Source organism: Canis lupus, chromosome 28, assembly GCF_048164855.1.
Source record: "Canis lupus baileyi chromosome 28, mCanLup2.hap1, whole genome shotgun sequence".
Taxonomy (NCBI): Eukaryota; Metazoa; Chordata; class Mammalia; order Carnivora; family Canidae; genus Canis; species Canis lupus.
Genome location: NC_132865.1, coordinates 385,540 through 407,387, shown reverse-complemented (window position 1 = coordinate 407,387; position 21,848 = coordinate 385,540). Strand labels below are relative to the sequence as shown.

General features: G+C 45.7%; 1 protein-coding gene across 3 annotated transcripts in view; it reads left to right on the top strand.

The window, feature by feature from the left end:
* CPQ (carboxypeptidase Q) overlaps nucleotides 1–21,189 on the top strand; it is a 407,631-nt gene extending 386,442 nt beyond the window's left edge. For all 3 annotated transcript variants that reach the window (XM_072803825.1, XM_072803823.1, XM_072803821.1), the window contains one exon: nucleotides 20,683–21,189. In XM_072803825.1, coding sequence (XP_072659926.1) covers nucleotides 20,683–20,846 — 164 coding nt within the window. In that variant the 3' untranslated portion in view covers nucleotides 20,847–21,189. The remainder of the gene's footprint in view (nucleotides 1–20,682) is intronic.
* Nucleotides 21,190–21,848: the final 659 nt, after the last annotated feature.

Sequence of the window (21,848 nt, the reverse complement as noted above, 5' to 3'; positions counted from 1 at the left end):
AGGAAGGAAGAGATGGCAGGAGGCCCCGCATGTCTTGGGAAGGTGTCATGTGGCTTTCGGTCCAGATCCAGAGCCTGGAAACGTGGCGCCACCTCCCAGGCTTGCGGTGGGTGCCGCGCTGGCAGTGGGGTGCTCTGCTGGGTCGAGGAACTGATGGTCGCCAGTGGCTTGGACGTCGTTTCTGTGTTGAGCACGTGCCTCGCGGTGCAGTTGGAGCTAAGAGCCTCCTTGCTTACGAGCTTCTTTGATTAAGTGATAGTTCGCCCAAGTTTCAGTACCAGTGGCAGTAATAACCCAGACAGATTGATGCTCTGCGGCAGCCCGGGCTTCTCCGAAGTGAGCCGCGGCTGCAGCGCCCAGCACTTAGGTTGCAGCAGAGGCTGCAGGACGTGCCAGCCCACAGGACCCATCTCTAACCCCAGCCCACAGGACCCAGCTCTAACCCCCGGCCCACAGGACCCATCTCTAACCCCCGGCCCACAGGACCCATCTCTAACCCCAGCCCTCAGGACCCGTCCCTAACCCCCAGCCATTAGGACCCATCTCTAACCCGCAGCCCACAGGACCTGTCTCTAACCCCCAGCCCTCAGGATCTGTCTCTAACCCCCAGGACCTGTCTCTAACCCCCAGCCCTCAGGACCCATCTCTAACCCCAGCCCACAGGACCCGTCCCTAACCCCCAGCCCTCAGGACCCGTCCCTAACCCCAGCCCTCAGGACCCGTCCCTAACCCCAGCCCTCAGGACCCGTCCCTAACCCCTCACAGGCCCGCTCCACCAACCCTGCCCAGCAGAGAGGTTGCGGGTGGCGCTCCAACACCTGAGCCTTCTCTTAGGGGCCGTGTCACTAGATGACCTCAAGCCAGTGGTTTCCTGTCTCTGGTTCTCTATCTCTCCTGCTCCTGAAAAGAGGGGGACACAAACCCAGCCCTCGTCTCCTCACAGAAATACTGTTATGATAGATAAGGAAACAAAAGCATCTTTTCTAAAAGGAAGACTATTTAAATCGGAGTACGATTCACGAGGTGGACGCTGCTGGGTGACGCAGAGGGATGCCGGGTGTGGTTACTGTTGGGCAGCGGGTCCCCGGCCCCCATCACTGGGGGTCCTCAGGTCAGCGCAGTGCACGGACCCCCGCGCCGCCGCACGGCACCAAACCAACGTAACGCTCTTGAATTTAACCACAGTATCCAGCCAGGGGTGTGAGTTTTAATTGCTTCCTTATCCCTTTATCCTCTAAAGACTATCACTAAACATTTACAAGACGTGAACCTCGGGTGACGCGAGCGCCTCGGCTGAGGCCCCCTGACAGCGGCCGTTTAATCCCGGACCGGAGAGGGGCCTTCAGGCGGGTGGGGACGGGGGACAGCGTGGTGGGAGCACGTGCGCCGGTTTGCACAGCAAATACCAAAGGTATTTGTTTATGTTAAAGCTTTAATTCGTGTTTGGTTCTTGGACGAATGACGGATACCCAGGCTGGCTCAGCACACGCACCAGCGATTTTCCGATCTTGGCCCAGCAGGTGCAAACGCTGGGGCATCCTCCCCCCAGAGAACGGCACCTAAGCTCCTGGGGAAAGCCCCGGAAGGAGCAGCTCCCCGCGTGTCTGGAAGCAGCCGCGTGAGGAGGCCAGGCCTGGGCTCCGGGAGTGAGGGACGCTGGACCCACTCAGAGGTCTGGGCCACGGCAGGGGTGCAGCGGCAGGCGGGCAGGTGCTGCTAGGGGCGTCCTCACCGGCCGGCCACCCCCTGCGGGTTCGCCTCGGCTCCACAGCCGCCACCGCGGGCCCAGGACATCGGGACCGTTAGAATGTGGTGCCACGGGCTTCTTGGTGGCTCACCGGCGTGGAAGGAGGCAAAGCCGGGTGCGCCGAGGACCTGCGGGGGCCTAAGACGTGGCTCCTGGCAGCGCCTTTCGTGCTCAGCCTAAGAGCCTAACGTCACTTGCATATGACTGGCGGGGAGCAACGGGCACATAACTCTTTACGGTGACAGGGAAGCGATAGTATGTGATCCCGTCGGCTGAGCCACTCTGATGACCCACAAGAGGTTTCAGAGCAAGGAAGGATCAGTGGTCCAGCAGCCAGCTGACCGGCCCTCTGGTGATGACTCATAGGAACACCCATGACGGCCACCACGCTGAGTGTCATCATACACGAGCAGCATCCACCTCCCCAGCTCCGCGAGGCTCAAACCTAAGAGACAAGTCATGATTAGGACTATTCCCATACTAGGGATGCGAAATCAGGGCACAGAGAGGTGAGATATCCTGCGTCATACGACAAGCTGATACGTACGAAGTCAGAACTCACTTGCATTTTTTTAAGATTTTACCTATTTATTTGGCAGAAAAAGAGAGAAAGAGCGAGCGAGCACAGAGGGAGCGACCGGCAGAGGCAGGGGGAGAAGCAGGCTCCCTGCTGAGCAGAGAGCCCGACGTGGGGACGTGGGGCTCGATCCCTGGAGCCGGGGTCATGACCCGGGCTGAAGGCAGACGCCTAACTGAGCCACCAGGTGCCCCCAGAGTCGGGGTTCAAACTCAGCAAGATTGGCTCTAGAGGTTGTGCTATCAGCCACTGCTATCGCGACAGGGGAAGCCACTGCCAGGGGCGGGGGCGTAGGAGCGAGAGCACATACGGCCTATTTTCTACTTTCAAGAAGCTGGGAAGTAGGTCAGTTCTATCTCCATTATAAATAAATAAACAAGTTCTTTTTTTAAAAAAGCTTTGAATTAAAGCTGATGAGAGTGTCTGCTTCAGTCCATAAGAGAGAAACTGGTATTAGGTGTGTCCTTTGCTTCGAAAAAACAAGCAGCAAACTAGAAAATGGTGCAAAATACATCGAATGGCTAATTTTGTACATTGGGCGGTGGGACATCCCGCATTTCGGGCCACGGGGCCAGGAGGGGAAACCCAAGCAGAAACACTGGTCTTGCTGGACTGCGAGGACAGAGATTGTCAGCGGCCGAGGGGCCGAGGCTACTGTGTCGGCAGCGCCGGGGGCCAGAGAGAGGGAGCCAAGCAGAGCAAGCGATCCCGACCTCCACGCGCCTGAGTGTCCTGCCGTCCTGAGCGGGGCACCCGCGGGTGGAGGCTCTAGGGGCGCAGCGCACAGCCAGGAGGAGCTCGAGGCCCAACAGTCCCCGAGGCCGCTGGGCCGGGCACATGCCGAGCTCGACGGGGATGCGGGGCGCTCGACGGGCTGAGGACGTTCCCTCCCAGCCTGGTCACGTACGTGGAGACGATGTCTGGGGGCGATGAGGCATTCCTCCACGGAGAGAAGCGGACCCGGGGCCTAAGAGGGCTTTGCCCTAAGCAGCAGGTCGGGGCTAGGTGCGCGCTCCAGGCGTGCAGGGTCGGATCAGAGGAAACGGGAGGATGTGGTTTTGGAGATGAACAAGCCAGACATCCTGTCACGGAGTCTACTAGAAGGCGTTTCAAGAAAACACAGGTTCCTGTGAGAAGTGCCCTGGGAGGAGAAGACGGGTGGTGGCGTGAGCACGGGCCGTCGGGGGACAGCGGGTCCCCTCCGAGAGGCCAAGGCCCTGCCCGGGGGCCCCATCCTTCAGAGGGGAGAGAGGAACTCGGCACTAGGCACAAACGCCTACCAGACTCTGCTGCTTCTAATCATCATCATAACCTTTAAGCCGAAGCTCATTCATCTGTAAAGTGAGGATAATAATAATTATGGAATCATTATGATGACTTGGTAAGGTAATGGACGTCCAATGCTCAGTTAAGGCCGCGCAACGCGGAAAGTACGTAGCGAATCCCGGCCACGATTATGGTCATGGATCCGTTACCTTTTGCACCACCCAACGGTATGGGGTTAGCCAGGCCCCAGGGACAGCAGGAGGAGGGTTTCCCAGCCGCTGTCCTCTGCCCCCGGGGAGCCCGGGCCACCCTCCTCCGTGCTCAGAGGCTGTCCCCGCTGCGTTAAACCAGGAACCGGGGGACAACCAGGCCTCTGCCTCTCTAAGCTCCGCCTGCAGAACCGCAGGCGGTTCCGGGCGTAATCGAGGCCGACCTCGTTCCCCCAGGTGTCCTCTGCTGGACTCAAACCTCCATGAAACCCACGAGACAGACGCACCGAAGTCATGCGGTGGCCGCCCGCGTTCGCCCCGGCCTGAGCAAGGCACCCGGTGCTAGCAGGAGCTCAGCAGACACTCGATCCTCCTTTCCGTAGCCTCACGTCGAGTCACGTTTGGCAGGATCCCTGGTGGCCGCCCCGCTGCGCAGCAGGAGAGCAAGCTCAGGACCCTGCGGATGTCGCCATGGTCATCCGGGGGAGCCCTTTAACCTACTCACAATAACCGGACAATTGTGTCTATTCTGTATGAAATTGAATAAGAAATAATCCATGCTTCAGGTTCCATATCCTTCATAATGAGGTCTTCTTATACCAGTTTAATTAGTTAGTGGAGGACAGTCTACTTTTCTCCTTTATCGAGAATTCTGAAGGCTTTAAGAAAGACGACTCAGGAGATGGAACAGTAGGCCTCCTGGTGTTATTTATACATTTTGTGCTAAAAAAAAAATAAATAAATACATTTTGTGCTGGAAACTATTTCAAGGTCTATAGCAGCAAATCTCAAGCACCATTTCCCTTACCCAATAATTCTAGAGTTTGAGCATAAATGATGGAACAGCTAATGACATGTTACCCCACAGAGTAGCATTAGCTTCCTTTGTCACCCTCAGCTTAAAAAACAAAACAAAACAAAAAACACAGAAATGTGTAAATTGCAGTTTATTTCACCATGGAAGCATTTAACCAAATGGACTGTAATTATATTTTGGGTGGCTACTGAAAATAATCACTATTTCTTCATTATAAGGATTGTCCTAAAAATTACATGAATGAGGGGTCAACCATAAAAGCATTGGAAATTTGGCTACATTTATATGTAAAATTTGCACCTCAGCCTTGTATATTCCCTGTAAGTGGATTGCCTTGGGCCAGGGTCTTTTCATGAGTGTTGGCGTATTTAATGGATATTCCTTGAATTGATGTTTCCTTTTAAGCGAATCGTGTTTACATTAAAAGCATATTCATTTCCAGGCTCCTTCTTAAACGTTCGCTTCCTTTGTTTTGGAATTCACAAAGCTTTTCATGTTTAGCTTATTTTTTCCTTCACTGAATAATAATTTTTAGAAAGCTATATTTTAGGAGGTTTTGTGTAAAAAAAAAAAATGTCATTCTTTTCGCAGATAGTCAACTGAAGGGGCTGCAGTTAACTGCCAACTAGGAATCTCTCAGGTGGCCAAGAAAGAAAAAGCTTATTTGCATAAATAAAATGAAAACTCAATAACTGAGCCAATATTCACCAAAATTTTCACCACTGTCAATATCTAATTTTGTTCCATTTTCCAGGATGATGGCCTGAGGCAGGAGTCATTCACCATGTGTTTATTCTCGTTTTTCCCTTGGAAGCTGAGGTGGAGGGAACTTCACTAATATCTTGTAGCATTAGCCAAGTAGTTGGTCATCTTTCTGTAGCCAACCGGCTTGCACAAAATCGTGGACACACTTATTTTGAATAAATTTATGCTGTCTGACACCTAAATGAATTATGGTAAATAGAAAGAAATCCAGAGGCTCTCGCTCCTAGATCAATTTTCTTCATTGGCATCAGCTACCTCTAGATTAACACATTCACATAACACCACCCCCGTGGTTTCTGGACATGACACACGCTATTCATGAATACTTAAATTTTATTATATTTTTAATATAGCCTCTTTTCAGATGGGATTGCTTTCGGTAGTGAAACCTTATTTTATATGTTTATTTCCTATTTTCCATGAGAGCAGTTTCTTGTGACCTTGACACTATGGTATCTAGAATTGAAAAAAAAAAAAAAAGCCCATCTTGGTGCAGACTCTTGGTCCATCCAGCCCATAATTGTGCTTCTGACAATGACCCCCAGAGGAATTCTGTGGAGGCCTTGGCTGCCCACATTGACATGACCTAAAATGATTAAGTCTACCCTCTCCAATAGCCTCATTTCTTTGAAACCTAGTATGGCTTAATCAGCTGTGAGATTTGTACCAGCTACCTTAACAGGTACAATTTTAGCCTGTCCTACTTTTTTGGGGGGGATAATGGAGATCCACAGTGTAACTGGAAAGGCCATTTGCAGGTGTTTAAGACTGATTCCAATTACAAATAGTGACCGAAGTCCTCAGGTGGACTTCCTTGTAGAGAAATACCTGTTGCTTCTTTTCTTTTCTCATAGAAAACATTCGATTCCACAGCAAGCCAGCCTTTTTGGTTGTAGCATAGTTTAATTAAAGGTCCTCTGAATGGGTGAAATACCTCCTTTCTCTTTGCTTACAACTTCTTTTTTTTTTTTACCTTTTTTAATGATCATAAGGAAACCAAGACTTCCTCTTACAAGAGCCATGATTTCTTTTTCCCTATAAACTATGTGGTTAAGTGCTTGGATTTTATAAATCCTTAGCCTGGCCAGTGGAAGTGAGAATCACTGGTCAGAGGTTCATAGTCTCCCTTGTGACGTCGTTCATGGACAGACATATTCCTGTCAACCAGTTGTCCTTCAGTACCTTAATCAATAGGTATAATAGTTTAATAGTTTAATAGTAGGTGACAGGGCAGCCTGGGTGGCTCAGCAGTTTACCACCACCTTCAGCCCAGGGCGTGATCCTGGAGGCCAGGGATCGAGTCCCGCATCAGGTTCCCTGCATGGAGCCTGCTTCTCCCTCTGCCTCTCTCTCTCTCTCTCTCTAGTAAATAAATAAACAATATTTTAAAAAAAACCTATATTTAATAGTAGGTGACAAAGCTGGACTCCAGCTCTCCCATGTCACCCAGGCATTCCTTGCAGAGTTATCAATATTCAGTATGGGAAGTAAGTCTAGAACAGCACGTCCACGTCACACCTCCAATCATCTCGTTCCTTTGTCTCTGCTCGCCGAGGGGGTGGGAGGTGGCAAGCAGAAACAAAGCTTTATATCCTAACGCCTGCCTTCTGCACAGTGGCTTTGTAACGTTTTTGCATCAGCAGCCAGAAACCAAAATCTGTTCATTTGAGCACAATCATAGGAAAAACCATGATAACTTTAAGGCTTGTGTTGTAAATACGACACTAGAAATGATCTTTAGATAGAGTCTTTCCAGGTCAAAGACCTGCATACGTGGAGTGTTCTGTCCGTGTGCTCTGTCAGAAACAATTTTTACTGATGTTTTCTTAGTGAGCATCATTCCCCAAGTGTGGGGAGAACTGCAAAAAAAAGCATTTACAAGGAGTCACGTTGGCTCAAATAGATGGGAATTTTACTAACATCAGGACATGAAAGAAGACGGGACCGTAAGTTCTGTATGGACAAAGGGAGGACAATAAATTAGGACCAACATATAAAAATGAGTAAGATTCAAAATTATCCCCCTCCAAGAAGTATCAGTGTTGTTTTGTGTTACAAAAACACGGGGACAGAGTGGTTTGAGTGTCTCTTTACAGCTGTGTGGGAAGCTGTCAATACACCTGCACACACATAAATCCTAAAGTCGAAGGTAAGGACCTTATCACATATGCATGTGACTGTTGGTTTAGGGTTTGTAAGTAGATGGTGTTGTAATTTTCTACAAAGGTAAAATCATGACTCTCATGTGGAAGGTGGAAGGCAGTTCAAGAGAGAAATAAGGATATTAAGGGGTCGGGAGAGGTTAAGGACAAGCCCAATGTTACACACGCAGTGTATGCATGTGTGTGTGTGTGTGTGTGTAAAATTCATACTCATTCTCCTCCTAATCGCCTCATACCCAGAGACCATCCACTACCACACAGGGAGAAGACGAAGGCCGGCTCGTAGGCTGGCGACCAGTCTGCTCAGTGCTTTTGCTTCTTAGGGCGCTCATGGGTAAAATTATAGACAATAACGTGAGAAACTTAACTTCGAGGAGTGAGAATGCAACCGTTCCTTTAGGGTTTGTAGATGACTGGTATTGGTTATAATTTTGTAAAAGGTAAATCATTTACATGCAAATATATAAGATTTATATATATATATATTATATATTTATATATATTTTTATTATATATATAATATAAACACATGTCAAAGAATTTTATTCAATTAATGAGGAAGCCAGTAAGATATCACTATCAATTTAAAGAGCATTTGAGAAACTAATTTGTGCAAATTAATAAAGAGGTATTAGGGTAAGATGGCCAGATTAGATTAAAAAAATTGTTAATGCCTTAGAGACCAATAAATTGTGACCTTTGGGATTATTTATTTTTATTGGTGTTTAATTTGCCAACATACAGAATAACACCCAGTGCTCATCCCATCAAGTGCCCCCCTCAGTGCCCGTCACCCATTCACCCCCACCCCCCGCCCTCCTCCCCTTCCACCACCCCTAGTTCGTTTCCCAGAGTTAGGAGTCTTTATTTTTTATTTTTATTTTTATTTTTTTTTAGGAGTCTTTATGTTCTGTCTCCCTTTCTGATATTTCCCACCCATTTCTTCTCCCTTCCCTTATATTCCCTTTCACTATTATTTATATTCCCCAAATGAATGAGACCATATAATGTTTGTCCTTCTCCGATTGACTTATTTCACTCAGCATAATACCCTCCAGGTCCATCGACGTTGAAGCAAATGGTGGGTATTTGTCATTTCTAATGGCTGAGGAATATTCCATTGTATACATAAACCACATCTTTATCCATCATCTTTCGATGGACACCGAGGCTCCTTCCACAGTTTGGCTATTGTGGACATTGCTGCTGTGAACATCGGGGTGCAGGTGTCCCGGCGTTTCATTGCATCTGAATCTTTGGGGTAAATCCCCAGCAGTGCAATTGCTGGGTCATAGGGCAGGTGTAGGACAGTGTGGTCCTGGCACAAAAACAGACACACAGATCAATGGAACAGAATAGAGAACCCAGAAGTGGACCCTGAACTTTATGGCCAACTAATATTCGATAAAGGAGGAAAGACTATCCACTGGAAGGAAGACCGTCTGTCTCTTCAATAAATGGTGCTGGGAAAATTGGACATCCACATGCAGAAGAATGAAACTGGACCACTCTCTTGCACCAGACACAAAGATAAACTCAAAATGGATGAAAGATCTAAATGGGATTATCTGTTCTTTGGGACAGAGATCGTTTCCATCTCTCCCAGGTAGAAATCGATGAGTTAAAATACAAATTCACGAAGTCTGCGACCTTTAATCAACAGTAAGCAAGTGAGTCAACCTAAGAACGTTCTCCTAGAGAATCTTTGGGTGGATTGAAAAGATGTGCTGCCCCTTTCGGGCCCGGTTTTCAAGCGGCGGCTAGTTCCTAGGACCGTGGTGACAGGCGTAAGAGCATGCTGTGTGATCCCCTCGAGCGCCTGGGTCTCGGCGTGGGCGGGCCGGGCGCAGCTTCGGGGCCCAGCACCCCCGTGGCAGGCGCGGGAGGGGAGCCCCACGCCGCAGGCTTCACTTACCAGGACTGCTGTCGAGCGGGAGGAGGAAGCCAGCCCGTGTCCATCTCTGCTTCTGTCCACCTGGGTATTTAAGAATTCTTTCATTTCTCCATTTCGGGAGTCAGCAGATGTTCGTTGAGCTTCTCCTACGTGCCAGGCGTCGGGAAGTGGTACCAAAGGACCAAGTTCTTGCCCTCGTGGAGCTTCTCGTCCAACGGGAAGGACAGGCGGCCGATAATAGAATCCTTACGAGAATGATATACGTTTAGCTGGTAAAGAGGGGGCTTATGAGGGGTCACGGGGAGGAGTTTGAGGTGGAGGGGTCTGGGCCCCTGGGGAGGGCTGGGAGGCCCCTGGGAGCGTGGCCCAGGGAGAGCGGGGACTCGATGCCGGGTGGGCTCAGCTCCCCCCGACGGGCAGTCCCGGGCTCCGCGTCAAGGAGCATGACCCAGGTCGTGGCCCGCCTCGTGGCCCAGGCACCTGTTGGGCTTTGTGGGCTCATGTCAGGAGGTGGGGACCGGTGTGGGGACCAGTGTGGGGACCGGTGTGGGACCGGGCCAGTGGTGCAGGGGGCTTGGCCCCAGGAGAAGGTGAGCATGGGCGCCCGGCCAGCAGGGAGCACGTCGATCCCTGGAGCAGAGATGCCTGATTTGCATCCTGTCCCTCCTGCCTGCTATCCTGCTCCCACTGCGAGTGGCAGGGACGGTCATCCCCTGTGGGGTCAGCGGGGGGAGCACAGAAAACCAGGCCGAGCACTCAGCGACCCGCCACCGCAGCAGGAACGTGGCCGGGCAGCAGGGACCCGGGGCAGGGACTGGGGCAGGGACCCTGGGCCCACCTGTTGCTGCCTCGCCTTGCGACAGGTGGTTCGTGTGAGCCCGGGGTCACCGGCTCAAGCTGTGGGGCCGGAGGGGCCCAGCGGCTGTTCCAAGCTTTACAAAGACACGCGAGCCGCAGGCTCATGCTGCACCTTCGTAGCACAGACTGGGCGATTCTTGGATAAATTAAGAGTTTAGAAACCAAAATTATAAGACTTTTTGCGGGGTTCTGATTGGGGATGTCTTTCCCTTCTTGCCCTTTCCTTTCATTTACTAGGGTTTTGTTTTCTTTTTTTCCCCTCCCGCTTAGAAGTTGCTTTCTCTTCTGGAGAACCAGCGGTTAGAAAGCTGTCAATCAGCTGCTTCTCACTCTAATTTTCAGTGAGATTTAATGCAGGAAGGGATAAAGCTGCCCTTTTTGAAAAGGAAGATTAAATGTCTGCAAAGTCCATGAATTGATTCTCTAATTGTTTTGGCAATAACGTCTTTCACTGATAATGTTGCTAAAACTAATAATAATTTTAATTAAAGTTTAAATGTATTTTTAGATTTTATAGATTCTAGGGGGACCGTTTTCTTGCCGGGAAGAAGTTAAGACCATAACATTCTTGTCTAACCCCACATATGATCAGGGGAATGTCTGTGATTCATTCCACTGCAATTAAATTCATACCCCAGACTGTTCCAGATCTGTTTATAAAGGAAAAAAATGGATTTTCCACAGCTGCCTGCCCGTTGGTGCATCTTTCATGCAACATCGTGGCAGCCAGCGTATGTGCTGAAATAACAGCCTTGAATTTAAACGTTCAACGCTTTCAAATGTCTTTCAAAAACTCCTCACTGTATGAATTGCTTAATTCGTGTGCATGAAAATCCACTGATTACGTGTGAATGAGACTCAACCTACAGTAAGAGAGGGCTATGAGGACCTTTGTATATTTGCCCCCCACCTTTCCAGGAATTAGCAGGTATTCAATCTCGCTCCAATATCCTGCACAGACCACAGTCATTACTGAGGTCTTTCTGTGAAGATTGGAATCTGCTGTGAACAGTATGGGGGCACGTTGGGTATTTCTTACAATATTCATTGGACCATCCTCACCCAGTCACGCAGCTGGAAAATATTTTCTGAGGCGAATGTTTGTAGAAAAGATTCAGAGAGGAGAGGAGAGAACGGGATGGGAAGGAGGAGAAGGAAAAATAATCCAAACCAGGTCAAGGTGGGGTCATGTCGAGTAGATGTCTCAGTCCAGCTATTTCATCCGTAAGAACCATTGTCAGAACTTTCACTTACGAAATTAGAATTTTAAGTCTTTCCAGGTTGCATCAAATCGACCAAGCTGCTGTGTGTCTGTTGGGTCCTCCCTATGGATCTCTAATGCCGATAATAAAGGATTAACTGTGTGTCTACTAATTTTCACCAGAACCTTGAAAGTCAAGGTTCATGACTTAGAAGGTTCATGACCTTAGAAGCCCCGTTTCATGAATGAGAAAACTAAGACGGAGAAGCCCTATGTGATTCACCCAAAGCCACGCACTTATTAAGACTTATTAAGCAGAAGAGTTTGAATTTGAACCCAGGCCCATCTGACTCTACCCCCCGTGTTCTCAGCTGTATCTCCCTGCATGGGTCCGACCTCTCAGCTGATATATCCAAGGCCATCTTCACATCCTTTGATTGCAAACCTCCCTTAGAAATAATTTCCTGACAGCGAGCTGCCCTAATAACGCTGTATTTTATTTCCAGGGGGTGAATGTTGGCCTTCAGAGCAGGCTTCTTCCTACCAGCTTTCTATTTCTAAAAAGCATTTGATGCTTCCCTGTTCAGAGCTCATATACCTGTCAAAAGAGGCTGCAATTTATCCCCAGGGATAGTTAACGTTCCCTCCACCCATGCGAGCATGTCAGGTGCTCTCGGAAATTGAAATGCAGCCTCTCCCTCAGTGCTGGCCTTTCAGATTAGTAGCTGTCACGGATAAAACGTCTCCGTGGACTTGCAGAGACATCGCTGCAAGGCAGCCAGCGGGCCCACCTCCTATCGCCTGTGGTTATCAGCATTCTCATTGGTAATATCGGATTTTCTGGAGTTGTTTTAGTTTCATAAGATGTTCATGGGAACTTGGACAATCTCTGAGGAAATGCCTTCTGTAATGCTCCAGTTGTAAGGGGAGGCAGCCAAGTTCCCACCCATCTGGCAGGCAAGGTCTTTCGGTCTGAGACGGAAAGGGAATTTCAGAAGCCTGGAGAGGGGGTACGCGAGTATATCTTGCTTCTATTTTTTCCATATGGAATTTGGAGGCTTTCCCGTTGGCCATCACGCGGTATCAAGAAGCTCTGGCTTGAAGGGAAACGGCCCCTAGGGAACCACACTCTCTGCTGGAATTAAATGCCCTTTCCTGCTTCTTCATGTGCGTGACTCTAACCCACCTTCCATCTGCCCTCGGTGACTCTCAGTCTTTGTCCCTAACTTGTACGTGAATTTGCATTCTACCTAATGCTCTCTGGAGTCCAGGGAGCATATGGTCCTCACCAGCTTCAGCTCGTTCTAAAATATCACGATTTCCGTTAAAATGCTTTCGCTCCCACCCAAGTAAACAGCTTCGTTTCTCCTCCGTGTGCTCTGAGATCATGACATCAAGAATCTTCTGGTTTGAAAATGGGCCTCTGGCCGTTTCACCGGACTTCTGGTTATCTTCAGTCATATACTTTCTAGAGAATTGCAGACTAGGATAGTCTCAAGAGGCCCCCGTCTTTGCACCTGACCCCAGACTATACGTCTTCCCTAGCCTTCTCTTCACCACCATGGTTTTTACACGATTCCACCTCTGCAATCCTCTGGGGCATCTCCCTAAGGTGCAAGTCTCCCCACCTTTCTGCCCGTTGGTTCCCAAGGGCTCCCCACTCCCCACTTATGGAACTACATTCAGTCTATTTTCAGCCTTATATTGAGAACCTTCCACAGTTGGATGCCAATAATTTATCTGCCAATGATTAACCTGTTACACACACACACACACACACACACACACACACACCTATCACCCAAATTGGAATGCTCACACAGTCTTTCATCTGGAATACCTGCACCCCATCTCTTGTCTGTTGACATCTTAAGTACTTATGTTCAAACTCTCTTTTACCATTCTGTATCAATCCCCACCTTTCTCTATCCTATATTGTGGCCCTGAAGTCTGTTAGGGGCTGCATGAACAACACTCCCTTCCCTCTGGCTCATGAGTGGGTTTGGCCATGGGGAGGCCTTTCAAGATACGGGAGGCACCAGCAGGAAACTGACTGATTCCCTGGCTTCTGCAGATAGCCACAGCTCCTCTGGTGACCCTCTCCTGCAGCCAGAGCTGATTTCTTTGCCTTCTAAGCCTAGGGGTGGTAATGACTATCGTTGTTGCCAGCCCTACGGTGCTTCGGCATCTCTTATGGGCTTCATTTAACTCTGACCACACTTTGTAAATAGTCCTTTTGTCAAATTCTCCAAGTTGCCTTTTTGAAGCATCCCATTTATTTCCTACAAGGGTTCTGACCAGCACAGCACCTTCAAGGTCCAGTTCACTCCTAAAATTCACTAATGTCATTCATTTGCCCAACAAATACACATTCATCTTCGGTTTGGCTCTATGTTATGGGCATTGTGACAGAGAACAAAACAGAGGCCTTACCTTCAGAGAGTTTATGATACAGTGGGGAAATCAGGTGTCAAACCTGCAATTATAACAAAAGATGGTACAGGTTATAAGAGAACTATGGAGTGCACATAGCAAGGGGACCTCGTCTAGGGACCAAAGAGGGTCATTCAGCTACATGAGCCATCTGCTATTGCTTTGTCCTTTCCTTGCAGCACTCAGTATATTCTGTGTTATTATTGCTTTTGGACACTCTGTCAAAAGCTGTCTCTTCTGAGAAGAGAAGCTATGTCTTTTTCATCTTTCTGTCTGCCTCGGTCCTTAGACCACTGCCTAGGATATTGTAGGAACTCAAGTATTTGTCCAAATGCATTGGATCGAGCCTTCTGAATATTCTTTTTTTTTTAAGATTTTATTTATTTATTCATGAGAGACACACACACACAGAGAGAGAGGCAGAGACACAAGCAGAGGGAGAAGCAGGCCCCATGCAGGGAGCCCGATGTGGGACTCAATCCCGGGACTCCAGGATCACTCCTGGACCCAAAGGCAGATGCTCAACCACTGGGCCACCCAGGCGTCCCGAGCCTTCTGAATATGTGGACCTTTGCTCTAGCCCACCCACTGACAGTTACATTATCAGGCTGGATGATAGTGAGATCCCACTTTCTCAGAGCCACTGGACTAACAGAAAACACATTTTACTAGTTAGAAAGAAAAATCATTGAATTGGAATGACTCTCCTCAACACAGCTGAAAGGTTTGATAGGCATTGTCAGCTTGATACACCCAGTTTCAGATATTTACTGGCAGAGGTTGGAGTCATTAATTGTTAGAGGTGAGAGCTGAGTTTCCTTTTATACTTATTTTTTGCCTCACTGGCTTGTGTTGTGTCTAATAGCACCATAGCTGAATTCAGTGTGAAATACGAATGGAGATAAATCCAAATTCTACATCAGAGCAAGGAGTTTGGGGAGATAGATAGAGGAAAACCTTGGCACAAAGTTTTAAAAACTTGGGCTAGGATAGAGAAAATCTAGACAGTATCCTGAGGTCACAAAGTTCTCAGGAACAAGGACAGGGTCCAGTGCACAGGGCAGCAAGTAGAGGACTGGGTGAAGAGAACGCTGCCAACATGGTAGACCAGAAGTTTGCAGACACATTCTTCCCCCAAAAAATAACTATTGGATAAAATAATAATTGTCTTTCTATAATACATGGCTTAATAAGGCAAAGTAAGGGAATTGCTCAGAGGTAAAAAAATGATAAAGCAAGAAATCTATAGAAGTAAGGAAACTCTGGGGCATGGCATTTCTGTGAAGGTATCTGCCAATTCCTATTTCCCTGGACCATGGTTTTTAATGAGCGGTGTGCATCTGGAGACCGAGGGGCGCTAGTGTAAGATATTAATTAACTTTGGCACATGTGAGCTATGATTTCTAAGGTCTCTACTGTTGGAATTGAAATAAAATGTATAGCCTCCAAACTAGTAGGGGTGGGGGGGGGGAGGAATGATGGGGGGGGGAGGAATCAACACAGAGAAAGGCAAGAAAGAAAAGGGGGAAAAGCCAAACCTAGAAAACAAAATTAACAAATAGAAAGCAAAACTTAGGATGGTATAAATGAATTTAATTTAATAGTAATAACAATCTTCATGAAGAAACTATACTGTCCAGTTGAGATTCAGACTGTTAGACTAGATTTTTAAAATTCAACTTTAAAAGTCTTCATAAGGGGATCCCTGGGTGGCGCAGCGGTTTGGCGCCTGCCTTTGGCCCAGGGCGCGATCCTGGAGACCCGGGATCGAATCCCACGTCGGGCTTCCGATGCATGGAGCCTGCTTCTCTCTCTGCCTGTGTCTCTGCCCCTCTCTCTCTCTCTGTGACTATCATGAATAAATAAATAAAATCTTTAAAAAAATAAAATAAAAAAAAATAAAAGTCTTCATAAGAGAAACATCTAAAAACATAAGGATCGAGGAAGAGTGCAAGTAAAATGATGGAAGAAGACATAATAGGGTAAAGAAAGAAGGTATGATTATATTAAATATTAGGAAAAGCTAACTTTAAGACAAAAAGCATTCCTAAAAATAAAGAGGATGACTTCAAATTAATAAAGATGCTCAATTTACCAGGAAGCTGTAATTCTAAATTTGTGTGCCCCAATAGTGTGAGTCTGAAATATATAAACAAAGAAATTGCTGGAACTACAAGAAGAAAAATCCAAAATCACAGAGGGACATTTTCACAGATCCCTCTCAAAATTGATAGCTCAAACAGATAATAAATCAGTTGGGTGTTAAAAGATTTGAAGAAACAAGCTTGATCTCACACATATATACAATACACAGAAAGCACATTATTTTCCACACATGAAAAAGAACATTTATAAAAATGGATAGTACAATAGGCCACAGAGAAAATTTCAGTAGGATAAAAAGAATCTGAAAAGATTCTCTCAGTAGATTGAAAAGAATCTGTATCATACAGCCTGCATTCTCTATAAGCTAAATTAGGAATCAGTAATGAAAAACTAAGGAAACCACCCCCATACTTTTATTTTATTTTAAAAGATTTTATTTATTTGTTCATGAGAGACACAGAGAGAAGCAGAGACACAGGCAGAGGGAGAAGCAGGCTCCCTGCAGGGAGCCCGATGCGGGATTTGATCCCAGGACCCCGGGATCATGACCTGATCTGAAGGCAGATGCTCTACTACTGAGCCCCCCAGGTACCCCACCCCCATGCTTTTAAAAATTAAAAAAAAAACACATTCTAACTCATGAGTCAAAGAAAAATTGGTGAATATTTCTTACTGATGATCATGAACTGGTGGTTAGAGCTGACGCAGCAGTAGGAAGGAGATTGTGGTCTTATTGCTTACACTGGAGAGAGAGGGATGCAAAGCAATAAACTGAACATTCAACTCAAGATGTTAGAAAAAGAAAGGCAAATAAAGCCAAAGAAGGCAGAAGGAGGGGAACAATAAATATGAGTAGAAACCAATGGAAGAAAAACCAGTATATAGTAGAGAATGTTAAAAAAAATTGTCTTTTTTTTCAAAAGACTAATAATACAACTGATAAAGTGCTGGAAAGACTGATGAATGAAAGAGAGAGAAGACACTGATAACTAATATGGAGAATTAAAAAAATGCATTCCTGTACATACAGACATAAACAGAGATAAAAACAGGATATAGCTGATAACTTTATGCTGATTATTTTGAATATTTGGCCAAAAATCACCCATTCCTAAAAAAATTATAATTTCCAAAGTTAATTCATGAAGAAATACAAAACCCTAATAGCTCAATAACCAGGGTAGAAATCAAATCATTTGTTAAAAATTTTAACATAAGCAAAGTATCAGACTTAGATGGTTTTGTACAGAGTTCTACAAAATAACCAGGAAATGAATCACTCTAATCTTACACAAACTATTCCAGAGTGTACAAAAGAAGGAACACCTGCCTTTTTATGAATCAGATGTATCCTTGATGCGAAAATGGATAGCCACAAACAGAAAAATGCAGCCTTTTAAAATGTATACTTTACAATTAGCAACAAAAGTATAAGCCTTGGAGAAAAGAAAACTAACAAACGGTATAGAAACTGTATTACATAACTTTAAAGATGCTATAGAAGACTTCAATAAATAGAGACATACCAACACACCATTTTCATGGATAAGAACACAATATCCTAATGTAAAGATGTGACTTCTCCCCAAATAGACATGTAGATTAACAGAATTTCAAAAAATAAAAAATAAAAAAAAACAGAATTTCCGTTCAATCTAAAAACACTTTTTTGTACAACTTTAAAATGATGCCAAACTTTATCTGAAAGAGCAGACATGAATAAGAAGACATTCCATGGGACACCTGAGTGGCTCAGTCGGTTAAGTATCTGTCTTCGGCCCAAGTCGTGATCCCGGAGTCCTGGGGTCGAGCCCCGTGCAGGCTCACTGCTCAGCGGGGAATCTGCTTCTCCCTCTCCCTCCGCCCCTTTCTGCTTGTGTTCTCTCTCTCATTCACTGTCTCTCCAAATAAATAAATAAAAATTTCTTAAGAAAAGAATAGTAAGACATTCCTGAAGGGGAAGGAAGAGAAAGTGAGAGGATTTGCTCTGTTGATTCCAAGAAATAGCAGTAGTAATTAAGACATTATTGTCTTGCCACAGGGATACACAGTACATTGGAATAGAATTATAAAGCCCCCCAAAATAAACCCACATACATAAGGAAATTTGATATGTGGCAAAATTGATACTGCAGATCAGTGGGGAAAGAGGGTATAATAGTCAATAAATTTGCTGAGACATGTGAAAAATAAAAATATAAGCCTACACTATACAAAAATAGTGAAAGAGAATAAAGGGGAAAGGAGAAAAAATGAGTGGGAAATATCAGAAAGGGAGACAGAACATGAAGACTCCTAACTCTGGGAAATGAACTAGGGGTGGTAGAAGGGGAGGAGGGCGGGGGGTGGGGGTGACTGGGTGGTGGGCACTGAGGGGTGCACTTGATGGGATGAGCATTGGGTGTTATTCTGTATGTTGGCAAATTGAACAGCAATAAAAACTAAATTAAAAAAAAAAGAAAAAATCAGTTTCAATTCTAAATGGATAAAGAAGTTAAAAATGAAAGGCAAGATTTTAAAAATTTTAAAATAGAACACCTGAGAATATTTTTATGATATTAGGGTAGGGGAGAACTTCTTAAACAAGATATAAAAAAGTGAAAATCATAAGAAAAGATTCATAAATTCAAGTACATTAAAAGTAAGAGCATCTATTCAGCAAAGCATGTGGTAAACAGAGTGAAAAGACCCAAAAGCTGGGAAATTATTTGTATAAACTTTGAGAAAGGATTGGTATCTAAAATATTTTAAGAATTCCTACAAATCTATAAAGAAAGACAAATCAATTGGAAAATGGGCAAAAGACATGAACAAGCATTTCACAAAAGAGAAAACATAAACGACCAAAAAATACATATATCAAAACATGTCAATCTCATTAATAATTTTAAAAATAAAAGCTAAAACCACAATGAGATAATATTTTATACCAAGGAGAATAGCAAATATCACCTTTACAATACCAAGTGCTAGAGAGGACGTGAAATAAGAGGAAGACTAATACAGTGACAGTGGAAGTACACGTTGAAAAGGGTTACGTTTTTGAATTGCATGATAAAATTAAACACACACATACTCTATAGCATAGCAATTCCATTCCCTTATCTAGAGGCCAGAGAGCAACATATAATAACAGAAAACCGGAAACAATCTGAATGTCCACCATCAGGAAAATGGATAAATACATGCAACGAAATAATGTACAGCAGTAAAAAAATGAAAATACTACAGCCATACACACTCAGTGGAAAAAGCAAGTCACAGGACTGTAGCTAGTGAATAGGTTTCCGAGGCAAAAGTGTTAAACAATATTTATTTATTTATTTATTTATTTATTTATTTATTTATTTATTTATTTATCTATTTATTTATAATGCCATATAAATATATAATAAAACTTTTTTTTTTTTTTAAAGCAGGGAGTGGGTGCCTGATGCCTCAGTGGGTTAAGTGCCTGCCTTTGGCTCAGGTCATGATCCCAGGTCCTGGGATCGAGCCCCACATCGGGCTCCCTGCTCAGCAGGAGCCTGCTTCTCCCTCTCCTTCTGTCCCTCCCCCCTGCTTGTGCTCACTCTCTCTCTCTGTTTCTCTCAAGTAAATGAATAAAATATTTTTTAAAAAGCAAGGAGTGATTAACACACAAGCAGAAATGGGGAAGGGTGTACCTCTGGAGGAAATAAAGGATCTACAAGGGATGGGGGAATTCATAAAATGGGCCTCAAAGGCACCGGTAATATTTTCTTACATTGGATTGTGGACATATGTGTATTTTTTATGTCGTCACCCATCATGATATGCATTTATGTTCTCTGCAATCTTGTGTATGTGCAGTTTACAAGGAGACACCATGTATGTGAGTTAATAAAGCCAGATGGTAAAGAAGTGCAGGTGGAATCCGGACTGGACCCAGGGGGTTCTGAAGGATGACTGAGGGCCAGCGAAGACTCCCAGGTCCGGGGCCCATGTGGAAGCTAGAGGAAGGCTTCACTAGAGAGAGAAGGAAGCTCTCAGGTGGGGCAGAGATGCCTGCTGGTGCCTTGAGAGGTTACTGGGAAATGTCATGGGAAGTGTGTGAATGATTTGAAAAGAAAAGCTTGAGCAAGGGAGTACGGGCTTTCTTTTGCATCCAGGAAGGTACGTAACTTGCAATCTTACGGAGAACAAAAGCAGACATTGTCGTTTTGTAAATAAATAGGACATTTGTATCTGTTCCTTAAACAAAGGGAGATCCGTTTGCTTTAACGTGGCGTGGCCCAGAACTAGGCAGTGCCGGGCCAGGGCCGCGGGCTGGCGTGCGTCCTAATCCAGGCTCCTGCCTTCCTACCCTGCCGGTTGCAGTGCGGCCTGTGCTGCTCCGGCCCGCTCGCCTACCTCCATGCAGCACGCGGGCATTTGCCAGCGACATAAAGGCCTTCCTTGGCCTCTCTCACCGCCTGCCACCAAATCCTGGTAGTATGAGTGCTGTCGCTTGGCCATGTCTTGCTGCCGGAGAGCCTGGGGAAGTAACGCTTCGGGCCCTGCAGCCGTGGAGCAGGAGCAGCGAGCTGGGGCAGGGGGAGGCTGGGGGGAGGCCGGGGGGAGGCCGGGGTTCCTATCAGCTGCTCGGCGCCTTGGCCCAAGCACTGAGAGTTTCCTCTGTTTCCCCAGGAGCCAGCCTGCTCGACGACCTCTACAGGTACTTCTCCTTCCATCACTCCGACGGAGACACCATGACCGCCTTGGATCCGAAGCAAATGAACGTGGCCGCCGCCGTTTGGGCTGTGGTCTCCTACGTCATCGCCGACATGGAGGAAATGCTGCCCAGGTCTTAGCAAGACGAGCAAGCCCTTTGGTCTCCTCCGGCCAGGAATGCTGGCTCCCACTTCAACTGACGGGCCCATCGGACCTGATCCGTTCCCAAAGCACAGGACTTTCTCATCCTTTCTGTTACCATCTTTCTTGATACTTTCCAAATTCTCTGTTTCTACAGGAAGAAATGATCCCCAACCCCACATCGAATCAAAATATGGTGGGGATCACGTGGGGACCTTTCTTTATACCATCCATAAAAACTTACGGCTTCTTCTTTGAAATTAAATACTGGATAAATGTCTGGAAGATCTCTGGGCTTTATGTGTGTATTAATAATCATTAAATCAAATGCAGTGACACCAATTTTTTATGTTATTTATTGAAGGAATAGAGGAATGCACAATTATAGTATGGTCTTAATTACATGTGCAGGGGCATTTGGCTTTCTAATTTGTACATTTTCATCTCATTAGAATTTTAAAAATGAAATGTGAATTTTTTTTTAATTAGCAGGAAAAAGATACCATTTGGAGATAAAAACCAAGTGTGTATAATCTAGTCGCCTTATTAAACATAAGTACTAAGGTCTATCACCCGGTAAATGATAGTATTTTACATTTATGTCTTATATATCTCACACACTATTTCTTGGAGTTGGGGCTTATTTCCATTTTTCTGTTGACATGGTTGAGACCCAGCGAGGCTAAATAATACTTATAGGGCCCATTAGAGTAAAAACATTGATCCTCTTCCACTCTGGGAATGACACCTACTCTTCTTCCACACACAATGCCTAGTATAAATTCTTTTTTTGATTTTTAGAAAGAAAAAAAAATGTATTGTCAAGAGTTAAAGCAAATAAGAGAGCCAGACCAGAAGATAACCTAGATGCTGGAACTACCAGCGAGGGACCTTAACATAAATGCAATTGATACATTAAAGATCTAGGACCACGTGTGTGAAGAGAAGGAGAATTGGAGGAGAGAGATGAAGACTGTAAAACCGAGTCAAATGCCAATGTT